This window comes from Atta cephalotes, assembly GCF_000143395.1.
Source record: "Atta cephalotes unplaced genomic scaffold scaffold00008, whole genome shotgun sequence".
Taxonomy (NCBI): domain Eukaryota; kingdom Metazoa; phylum Arthropoda; class Insecta; order Hymenoptera; family Formicidae; genus Atta; species Atta cephalotes.
In genome coordinates, this window is record NW_012130072.1 from 3292846 (window position 1) to 3304527 (window position 11682).

At 35.4% G+C, this 11682-nt stretch overlaps 3 protein-coding genes across 3 annotated transcripts in view; 2 read left to right on the forward strand and 1 right to left on the reverse strand.

Moving 5' to 3' along the window:
• LOC105627203 (gem-associated protein 5) overlaps nt 1–1714 on the forward strand; it is a 6155-nt gene extending 4441 nt beyond the window's left edge. Inside the window, 4 exon segments of the mRNA XM_012208490.1 lie at nt 47–257; nt 363–575; nt 705–1143; nt 1287–1714. Of these exon segments, the coding sequence (XP_012063880.1) occupies nt 47–257; nt 363–575; nt 705–1143; nt 1287–1546 (1123 nt within the window). The 3' untranslated portion in view covers nt 1547–1714.
• LOC105627202 (nucleoporin Nup37) lies at nt 1700–3649 on the reverse strand. Its single transcript, XM_012208488.1, has 4 exons — nt 3500–3649; nt 2895–3092; nt 2444–2811; nt 1700–2253 (listed from the first exon to the last, which is right to left on the reverse strand). Exons 1-4 carry the CDS (start codon nt 3647–3649, stop codon nt 2001–2003), a joined length of 969 nt encoding a protein of 322 aa, XP_012063878.1. The 3' UTR covers nt 1700–2000.
• Nucleotides 3650–4876: 1227 nt separating this feature from the next.
• Nucleotides 4877–10329, forward strand: LOC105627204 (exportin-5). Its single transcript, XM_012208491.1, has 8 exons — nt 4877–5563; nt 5636–5944; nt 6051–7454; nt 7735–7989; nt 8908–9031; nt 9148–9484; nt 9610–9979; nt 10168–10329. The coding sequence occupies exons 1-8, from the start codon at nt 4877–4879 to the stop codon at nt 10327–10329; spliced, it is 3648 nt and encodes a 1215-aa protein (XP_012063881.1).
• Nucleotides 10330–11682: the final 1353 nt, after the last annotated feature.

An 11682-nucleotide genomic window follows, 5' to 3' on the forward strand; every position in this document is an offset into this window, starting at 1 on the left:
CTTTTGTATGTTTATTATATATATATATATATATATATATATACAGTCACGTAAAATTGGGATCCTTTGACAAGGCAGCAAAGGTTCTTTCTCGTCGAAAAGACTTATTTTGTTTGGAGGCAGCATCAGAATTAGCGTTTTTAAGCGGCGACGAAGGCTTTGGTACATCCTTGGCTGTAGACGCAATGACACGCGCACTTATGAAGTCAGACTGGCCGAAAGCGCGTTCCCTTATTGCAAACATCCGACAAGTTCAGGTATATTTTTACACACAACAAGCATGTACACAACATATATATATATATATATATTTATTTATTTATTTATTTATATTTATATATAACTAAAAATATTCTGTGTAGTATCTAAACATACACATAGATGCTCATGAGACAATCATGAGTACGTTCTTAGAACAGACTGAGTTCGATCTGATGAAGATGTGGTTGGAAGGAAAGGAAAATAATGATATGTTACAAATTCTTGAGGAAAAATATGGTACTTGTTACTACGGTCTCTTACGAAAGAAAGATGATACCAACATTGTTCTGAGAAATGTAACGAACGATAAAGTGGTAAGATCTAGAAGATAAAAATAAAAATGATTAGTACACTTTTCGTAAATAATATTTAATAACAATGCTTAATACTTTTCGCGTATAATAACAAATTTGTATTACATTTCTTTATATTATCTTTTTTAGATGCAAATAAATATTAGTTATCAAATTGCCATGGCGGCTACGTCCGATGTGAAAGAGACCCGATTGAAACATTTAACAACAGCATTAGGTAACGTGTTCGAATTCGAAAATAGAGTATCAAAATATGGAACAACGACAAAAGAAGGATTCTTTACGCATGTTCTCACGAAATTGGATATTAAAAAACCAACAGACGAGGATAGCATTTATGCAAAAAGTGATTATCCTGTATCGCAGAGTATACGTGCTTATTTATGTATCGGTATTCTGAATTGGTTATTGAAATATTTAGAAAAACTATCGGTTGAAGAAGAATTGCAGTTTATGCAGTTAGTATTAGATTTGCTAGAAGATGCCATAAACGAAACAAATGTATCTCATCAGAATAAGATTTCTAAATATAATCAATTGGAGGATCAACTTATGGCTCTTGCCATAAGTCGTGAAGGTTAGTTCTTTTTTCTAATCTGTTGTTAGATATACGATTGTATACATAGCAGTGATAGATTAATTTAATAATAATTCATTGTCTTATACACGTATATAATATGTTTTAAATATATATTCCAGTGGAGACAAAAGACAAGATCGAAAATGGTGATGAATATAGGAATATTGAGGAAGAAGTAGAAAAGCTTAAACTTGATATAAATAAATTCAATGAAGATCGAGTTTACATACCTGATCCTAACATCGTTCTTCAGAAATCTTGTTTTTTACTTGCTAAAAAATTGAGAGATAGTACCAAAAAACAACTTTCACGATTTTTAGATAAATTTGGAGAAGACATAAAAACGTTTGAATCAGAAGAAAATTTGCAATCGGAAAATGTCTTACTATGAGTATATCTCAGTAATGAAACAGTTTCAAATACAAATATAAAGAAAACTTGCAAAATAGATTTTTATATCGTTATAAATGATAAGTTACACATGATAAATTACTTTCATATATATTGTAAATCTTGTAATTATACAGTTCATTATAAAAATACATTTTTTTCTTTTTTACGCATTTTTTATTTTTTACAAGTGTAAAATTTTTTACCTCCAAAGATTTATATGTATATATATAAATTAATTTATCGCATATATGTAATAAGAGAATATACTTCTAATGAAAATCAAAATATCTCAAACTATTACTAATGTGTTGTGTATAAAAATTAATTCTCTTAATCAACTCATAAAGAAACATTAAAGTATAATAAAAAAAAATTATTTAAATCGCTATGTAACATCCCAAGTTCTGAAAAGTCAGAATTTCATTTATGGACAAAATCATATTTGATATATACTAATTTACATTTATTCTCCAGAAACATAATTCTCTGTCACTTCCAGCACAAACATATGGTAATTTATAATGCCATGTCATACCACCAATTAACTTTACCTTTCCACACAATACTACTACTTTCGATTTTAAATTAACAACCTTCAATAAATTATCCGGCCATCCAATACTTGATACCAGATTTTCATTCGCATGTGAGATTTTTACTGTTAAACCACCTTCCACATGAAGTGTCCGCTCATCAAGAGGACGACTAGAATTGGAAATGAATACATAAATTTAATGAAAGCATAAATCAATAAGTTTTTAATTGAACTTCTTTTATAATTTAACTTTCCTTTTTTCGTTGGAGAAAAAAGAAAAGAGTGAACTGTGCAAGAAATTCAGCTAAAGGAACAGATCCAATATGATTCAAAAAGATTTAAAATTAAATGTTTTATTACCTGGGTCTAGACACATCCCAAAGCAACAATTCTCCAGCAGCTATCGATGCAACTTTTAAGGGATTGGGTCCCCAGTCAGCTGCAGTCAAGGGAACAACTCCTGAATCAAGGGACATAATAGCTTGATGACTTCTGACATTGTACATACGTATTAAACCGTTCTTTTCTGCTACCAAGAGCTTGCCAGATTCTTCATTATGCCAACATACACTAGTTCCAGGTGACGTTAAGTAAAATGTAGATACGCACTTTTGATTTTCTTTAACAGCCCACAGCTTACATGTATGATCATCAGAGACTGATGCCAATAGTTCACCTTCTGGTTCATAGGAGATTGCATTCATATAATCTTTATGGCCTTCTAAAATCTTTAAAACATTTGTTACACTATTGAATTTAATTAGCATTATAAACTTATATAACACTTAAGATATTCCTAAGGTACTCCTACCTCGAACATATTGACGTCATTCAGATTGCTATTGTATAGTCTTATTTTGAAATCTGATCCAGCAACGCAAAATGTGACAATTTTGGGGACAATACTCAGGGAGGTTTCTGGGCTCCAAGCGATCGCATGGGGCCTGGCATCGTGATGAAATGTTCTAATAGGACTATATGCCATGTCTTCCACAGCGTCATCTTCATCCTGTTATTTAAAGTTTGTTAAAATAGAAATGAATAGATTTGATTTTATCTATATGTATGTGAGTATTTTATATCAAGATAATGATATCATACTATTTGTTTACTTTGATTTAATAAAGTTATCACGTAATAACACAGGTTTACAATCTTATTTTTAATGTGAATTAACAAGACTGTAAAGCACAAGACTTCTAGTTCATGTAGATTACAAGTAAAAATTCAAAAGAGTTGAATCTTATCAGAATGAAAAGGAATATGTCAAGAACCGAGTTAAGACATCACAAATGAAAATTCCAAAATTCGATATAAGTGAAAAGCAACTATAATTTTTATTTCGTCAATATGTTGACAATTTCTAGCAAAACTAAAAAAAGTTGTAATTCTCATCGATGGACTCCTCGCACAAACCTGAAATTTAACAGTACCAACGACGATTTCCTTGGCAAGGGCAATGCAGATCAAGTGCTGCGACCACTCGTACGGCGAAAACTCTACACAGTAAATCCGTTCTGAGAAACTCCGTTTAAATGTAGGCGGCGTGGTGACTGCCTCGTCCATCCTATCTCTCTCGTCCTCGATTCGTAGGTGTGTGCACGAGTAGAAAAGGAGCCGGCATAACCTACAAGACATGAGATAGGTTAGTTTTGCGGGACTTTACCGTGATCGATTGATTATTAATGTAAGAAAAAAAAGAGGAGGATTACAAACACGCGATATAAATAGAACGGAGAAACCAGTGAATAAATCGAATAAATGGAAGAATAAATCGAACCACAACTTGTTTTCTCACCGCGATCCGAAGGAAAAGAAAAACGTGTGTACATACACACGTCCGGTGTCGAGTTAGGTTAGGTTAGGTTAAATCAGCGCGGCGGCAGCAGCGGCACGGTGCCGTCGAGAGGGCAGCACGTGACTCGTGTATGCGATCGTCCGGCCAGCGTGCCACTGCCGCATTCTCTGAAAAAGTACTGTGTGACGAGCGTAGCACACGATCGTCGCATCGCGCGCGTTGATTTTGCGATTTTTTTTGTTCCTCTCCCGAAGACGGACCCAGGTATGAATTGACGCGTGGCGCGACGCCGGAGAGAATCCCGCGCCTTCCACGCGGCCCCCGCTCCAAGCTCCGTCTCGTACCGCAGTTTCGCGTCAGTTAGGTGAGTAAGTACGGGAGCGAGCGTGCACGCGACAAGCTGCTTCGTCCACGCGTGTTTGCGCCGCGTGTGCCCGCGCGTGTCCGCCCGTGAATTTTCTCCGATTGGAGGACACGACCTCGCCGACGACGAGCGCCCGTCGCTGCCGATTTTCTTGCGTATGCTCTCGCGGATGCAGCGTGAGCGAACCTCGTTTCAATTATTTATACCGGCTCCCAGATTGATGTTCTGTTACGATATCTTACATCGCGAAACATTGATATGTACTAGTAATTCAGAGCCAGTCACCGAATAATTCAATTTTCGTTAAACAAGCTCGGGGAAATCATTAAAATAAAATTGTTTGATTGCGTTATGTAAATGTATTTATTATGATGATATTAGATGTTTTCAATTGCTAATTATTGTCGAGAAAAATTTTTGTACAAGAACATCTTTTTCGTTACAAGCGATACACATATGTTATTAATTGTTATAGAGATATGACAAGATCTTTTTATCCTTTGTTTATTTTCTCTATATTTTTCTTGTTTTAATAAGAAAAGTAAATTAGTTGTTAAGATATTATATAGATGTAACAAGCATTGCTTATTATAGTTAAACATATCTGTTTCATATTTCAGTGCTAATAGGAATGGAGTTCGGAGTAGGCGATGTCGCCCAGATATCGGCAGAACTGGCTCGAGTGGTCGAGATGATGATGTCACCTGGTATATCTCAACCGCAACGCCTGGAGATGTACAATGCCTGTGAAAGATTCAAGGAATCTTCACCGTTGTGTGCGCAATGTGGCTTGTACTTGGCACAGAAATTACCCGAGAGGAGCTCAGTGGTGCGTCACTTTGGTTTGCAGTTGATGGAACACTGTGTGAAGTATCGATGGACACAAATTTCTCAGTCAGAAAAGATTTTCATTAAGGAGAATGCGATGAAATTACTTCAAGAAGGCACCCAACCACTGCTACAGGAAGAGGCACATATAAAGGATGCTCTGTCGCGTGTCGTAGTTGAGATGATAAAGCGTGAATGGCCTCAGCAGTGGCCCACACTGTTGGCCGAGCTCAGTCAGGCATGCACACAAGGCGAGAGTCAAACTGAGTTAGTTTTATTGGTATTCCTCAGATTGGTAGAAGATGTAGCACTCCTGCAGACACTCGAATCAAATCAAAGAAGGAAAGATATATATCAGGCGTTGACTACGAACATGGCCGAGATCTTTAGCTTCTTTCTGAGACTAATGGAGCAACATTTTTCAGAGTTTCAGAAGAAAAGTGCCTTAGGACAAACATCCGAAGCTGCGGCACATAGTAAAGTTGTTCAAGTAGGTTTTTACGAAAAAGATGCATGTATCTAATGATTGTTTTTTCAATTAAAATTTGTACCATTATAACAGGTAGTACTATCCACATTAACTGGATTTGTCGAATGGGTTTCTATAAATCATGTAATGGCCGAGGATGGAAGATTGTTGCAGATACTATGCCTCCTATTGGGAGATCCTATATTTCAGTGTTCTGCCGCTGAATGTTTGCTTCAGATTGTAAATCGTAAAGGCAAGGCTGAAGATCGAAAGCAATTGATGATCTTATTCTCAGAGGAAGCTTTGAGATATATTTATACTGCAGCCACTGCTCCACCGCCTTTGGCTGGACCTACAAATTTCCATGAAAATCATTATTTATTTTTGAAGAAGCTCACACAAGTATTTGTTATAATCGCCCTATATTCGATATAATATTCGAAAAAATAAAGATATCTCGTAATTTCAGCAGCTAAACTGATTGTCATTCGTGTGATTGTTATTTCAGGTATTGACTGGTATGGCGACACAACTTTGCGCCTTGTGGGGAAAAGATGATGCCTCTAGCATACGACCGACACATTTCAATCTCTTTCTGGACACCGTGCTTACGTTCACCATGTATCCGAGCCTCACACTCACGCATTTAGCGAACGTGATTTGGGTGATGTTGTTTAAACACGAACAGATCAAGACAGACTCGTTACTGCTTACGTATGTGCCCAAGTATGTGGAGCATACCGCACCCAAGTTGATCCGCGTTACATATCCACATGGTAGACAAAGTAACGGCATGACCACATACTGCCTCGTTGATTATGACTCAGAGGAAGAATTCAACGTTTTTCTGCATCGCTTCAGAATGGATCTGTTAGAAGGATTTAGACATGCAACTATGGTGGCACCTTTAGTGACGTTTACATATGTGCAACAGTGGCTAACCGCGAAGATCACCAAGGGTATGGCAAACCTGCAATACAAAAGTGATCAAAACGATCGAGAGTATCTTGAATGGGAAGCTCTCGCGCATGCATTAGATTCTGTTGTGTCCAGGATCTTGCTAATCAATGAGCGGCCGAGCGTACAGACGGGTCTACAGTTGTTGGAGCTCTGTCTAAGTTATTCACCACAAGATCCTTGGCTTCTATCCGCTCTACTTTCTTGTATAAGCGCACTCTTCGTGTTTCTGTCGATGTCAACTGGTTCGATGGCTATGCCGGGTGTTGCTATCTTACCGCGTGTCCTTGAAAAGATCTTTGCTGCATTAGTATTCGAGGCGCCTGGTGAAAACGAAAATAATCGATCACGAGCGTCCAAAAGCGTGCGACGACATGCAGCCAGTTTGATGGTGAAGATCAGTCTCAAGTATCCACTGTTGTTACTGCCAGTATTCGAGCAGATACACACGATGGTGCGCAGTTTGACTCGCGAGCCAAGTCCGTTGTCTCGAATGGAGAGTGTCATGTTATATGAAGCATTGCTCCTTATCTCGAATCATTTTTGCGATTATGAGAGACAGACTCGATTTGTTACGGAAGTGATTAGTGATTCATCCAGTAAATTCATCGCGCTAGGCACGGAATGGTTCGAGGGACCGCTAGAACTTATGCAGTTTGTGGGACTGGACAGACCACCGGTGGAGAACGCGTTGGAAGATCCAGCTAAACGCAATCGCAGCGATCTCATGATGTGTATTTGCACTATGCTGAGTGTAGTTAAACGATGCTCAATCCCAGAAGATCCCGATCGCGCGGCCAGAGGTGGCTTCGTAGCCGCACTCAGCGAGAGCGGCAATCCGGTATATCGAAATCCAGCAACACCTCATATAATCCCTATTCTACCAACATTATTTGCGCTACTGCGAACGATGAATGGTCTCTTCAGTCATGCTGCTCTTGCTGCTCTATCTGAGGTAACAATTGCTACTGTTACTAATCAACTGAGACCAAGTTGGATACATAAATATTTGGTATGAAATGAAGTTTATATTGTAATTGTTTTATGTCAGAGAAATGTATTTATACAACAGTAATAAGTATTTAATATTTTACAAATTGAATTTTAAGATGTGAGCATACCTCTTCGACATGGAAATATCGAAAAACTAATCGTTGCGAGTAAAATGATGGAGTTGAATATTTTGATATCTTGTTCTTGTTAAAAATTGCTAAATATATCTGTATTTATTCTAGGGTTATAAAAATGCTTATGGACTTTTGGAATCTGAAAAGGCGAATCTTTTGGGCGTTAGTATAACTAACGACAACAATAGTGAAACGGACCAGGTCTTAAGCACTTCTCTGGTTCGAATGCAATCATTCCTGAGTACAGTTCATGACCAATGCTATCATATGTTAGGTAGCGGCTGTCACATGATCGGTCGAGATTTTTATCAGTTGCCTGGACTAGCACCGGCCTTATTAAACTCAGTTTTCTCGAATATGGAGGTAATTTAATAATATTTTGTTTCAATTATTTTCTAAATCAAGATAGATAGGAAATTTGTTAAAAATAAAATTTATATCAAAAAAAGGTTTAAATAGATCTTCGTTTAAAAATTAACTACTGTATTTGGAAATGTGGAATATTAATTTGTAATACAAAACTTATTAAAAATATAAGTTTTCTGTCATTGAATACAAGCCCAAGTGTGTCGCGTTTTGTCACGATTCCTTTCTAAAAAATAATAATTATTTTCTGGTCTAATTTTTTTTATAATATTTTGCTCAGCTTAAACTTAAAGTAGATTATTAGAGATGTATGTTGTTATAAAATGGTAACATAAATGTAAAACTCTAATTTTCGTACTAAAATTACATTATTTATCATTTTTAAATAATATTTTTCTAATATTATTTTAGGTTTCCATGGCAAAACTCAAAATTTTCATAAATTTTTCTGTATGTCTTTAATGACACACAGGAAACTTATTTTTATATTTTTAATAAATTTTGTATTATTGGATTGTCCGGAAAGGACAATCGTGCTGCAAAAAATTTAAATTTAATAAATATATACTAAAATTTAAATCTTCTGCGTTTAAATTTTCCTTCAAAATCGGCATGAACTTTCCGGACAACCCAATACAAATGAATTTTTTATATATTTTAAATATAATAAATAATATCTGAACTGTCTATTCCTTTCTCTGAATTACAAATTTACAAATTTTTAGCTCTAATTGAATCATACAAGTCTCCCCCCTTCAAAAAAGAATATATGTATAAAATTCTTTTTTTAAATTAATATATATTAATCATTCATATATTAGGTGTAGTAAAAAGAAATCCATTATTTTTGCATGAAATTGAATGGAAAAATAATGGAATTCTTTTTACTACACCTAATATCTCTATCTCTTCTAGGTGATTCCAGATTATAGATTACGGCCGATTATACGCGTGTTTATGAAGCCATTTATATACTCATGCCCGCCGGCTTTTTATGAGAGCGTACTACTACCTGTATTGGCTCACGTATCCACACACAGTGAGTGATCAAAACAATTTTTTATTTTTTTATTTTTTTGCACCGTGTTGAACAAAATTAAGTTAAGTGAAACGATCATGTATCTTATCGTTCCGATCAATGTGATTCTTTTCTAGTGTGCCAAAGATTAAGCGCAAAGTGGCAGTATATAGCGCATCTGTACGAATCCGGCGGTCTGGATGAGGAGAACACCGATACGCAGGAAGTCATCGACGATATGCTTAACAGAAATCTGACTAGGGATTTCGTAGACGTGTTAAAAGTGGCTCTGGTCGGCGGAGCCGCTAGCGATGCCGCACCTCCGGATATTATGGAACAAGACAGCGGGGGAATGGCTGTAGACCCACCTCTTTCTCGGGGAAATAGTATCGTCGCCGAGGTCGTCAGCGAACTCGGGACTTCCATTTTGCGTCATCCGTCCACTTGTCACAGCATCGTGCTATGCGTACTAGGGTAAAATATAATCATAATGAGCAGAAATATCGTTGATTTTATTGTGAAATCGGAGGAATTTAATTCTTGTTTTTTACTTTTTTTTAATAACTTATTGGTTAATAATATGTTTCTAATATCTCTAGAGCGCTCGCGTGGAATGATTCAAATGCGAGTCTCAAGGCTACAATGTTAACTGGACCCGTGGTCCGAGCTTTGGCAGCTGATGGCAGTCTCACTCCTTCTATGGCAGCACACATTATGGTCGCTGTTCTTCAAGGTTTACAACTGCATGGTCAGCATGAAGCCAATCAAGGTTCCCTTATCACTCTGGGCGCGCAGGTCTACGAGTGCCTAAGACCTAAGTTTCCGAATATCATCGAAGTGATGCAGCAAATCCCGGGAGTCAATCCTGCCGACTTGCAACGCTTCGATGAGAAAATGTCGGTGGTCAGCACGAAAGGCAACAAAGTCGAAAAGGGAAAGAAAGATCTCTTCAAGAAAATTACTAATCAGGTATACGATTATAATATTCAAAAGATGTTTATATATCCCGACTAATCCTTTAACTTAAAATTTGTGTTTGAAGTTTTGTAAAAAATTTGTGTATAAAGTGAATCATTTTCACAATTCTTTCATTGTATCTTTTTTCATTTAAATCGTTTAATAATAATAATGATCAGATTTTAATTCGTTTTTTACAGCTTATCGGCAGAAGTGTAGGTCAATTATTCCGTAAAGAAGTCAAAATAGACAATTTACCGCGGATAGAGGTATCTGGTAAATCTCAGCCAGTGCGGGTGGATGAGATCTCGAAGAATGCTGCTGATACGGGAATAACAGCACTGTTCGCTGGATCTACGTAGCAGATAATTTTAGAAAATCATATTTTGCATAGCTGGTCTAACTCAATAAGTAATTATAAATTATTATGAAAAAGTCTCGTCTAGGATTGTCATATGATGTGGCGCAGAAAAAGAACATTCGATCCAAAACTGTTGAAATAGTGCATTTCTTTTTAGGAAAATCACAAATTTCTTTATGGCCGACTTATAGTCATAAATAAGCCGTGTCAAAATGCTCGAGGTATCATCTCAGATTTACATGCAATTATAAATTTCATTATTTTTATTTGTATTCTTTCAACAAGCACTTTTTAAAATATGTTGTGATAAAACGAACAAAATAATAGCACGTGAATTTTAATAAAATCAATGAAAAATCAAGATGATATCTTTAGAATCTTTGGGCATACTCATTTTGCTCGAAATTAAATCTTGAATTATAAATTATAACACACATCTAATTCATACAGTTGTATATTTATTATGAATAATTGGAAAAATTTTTCTGCACTTTCTTCATTCTGAAATCGATATCGATTATGATATAGATGTAAGTGTAGATAACTTTTTACACTACACATTCTGTCACTATTATTTATTCTAATTAATTTTAAAGACTCGCGCAGGAAGAACAACACAACCAACATTGTTCACGTCTTGTCATTTGTATTCAAGATCTCTCAGGTAGTTAATTTTTTCATGGGTTATCATTCTTTCAATGTCCATTTTTAATCACTGTTTTACAACAAAAATTCCAAATGCATTACACAATACTGTATGTTTAATAGCAAACATACAAAATGTAAAGGTTCGTCGGAAGAATTGTACAATGAGATGTAAGAGACTATTGTGATAAGATTAAAAATATAATGAGTAAAATTTTACAATATACACAAAGGCGAGCGATTTAAAAAAAACCGCAAAGTGAATTTCATTGTTTTATATAAATGAAGAAACAATACGTGGATCCGAGCTGTGACTGATGTATGCAAAACCGAACTGTAAACTATAGTATATTTCTTATTTTTCTTTACTACATTCTAAATTATATCTCCGAAGTCCAATGCTTGCATCATGTTAGGTTTGTTCTTTTTAGCTGAAAATCTTTAGTTTTATTGGTAACTTAAAATGAAACGAATATACGAATATATATGTTTATGAGAAAAAAAAAGAATTTTAAAGCGCAGCTAAAAAGAACATATCTGTTCTATTACTACTAAGGATCTCGAAGTATAGTTCATTACATCAGTGTCATATATATGTATATATGTATGTACGTCTATATATATAATATATACATATATATGTGTATATATATATATATATATATATATATATATATATAATTAATTATATATATAATAATATATATAT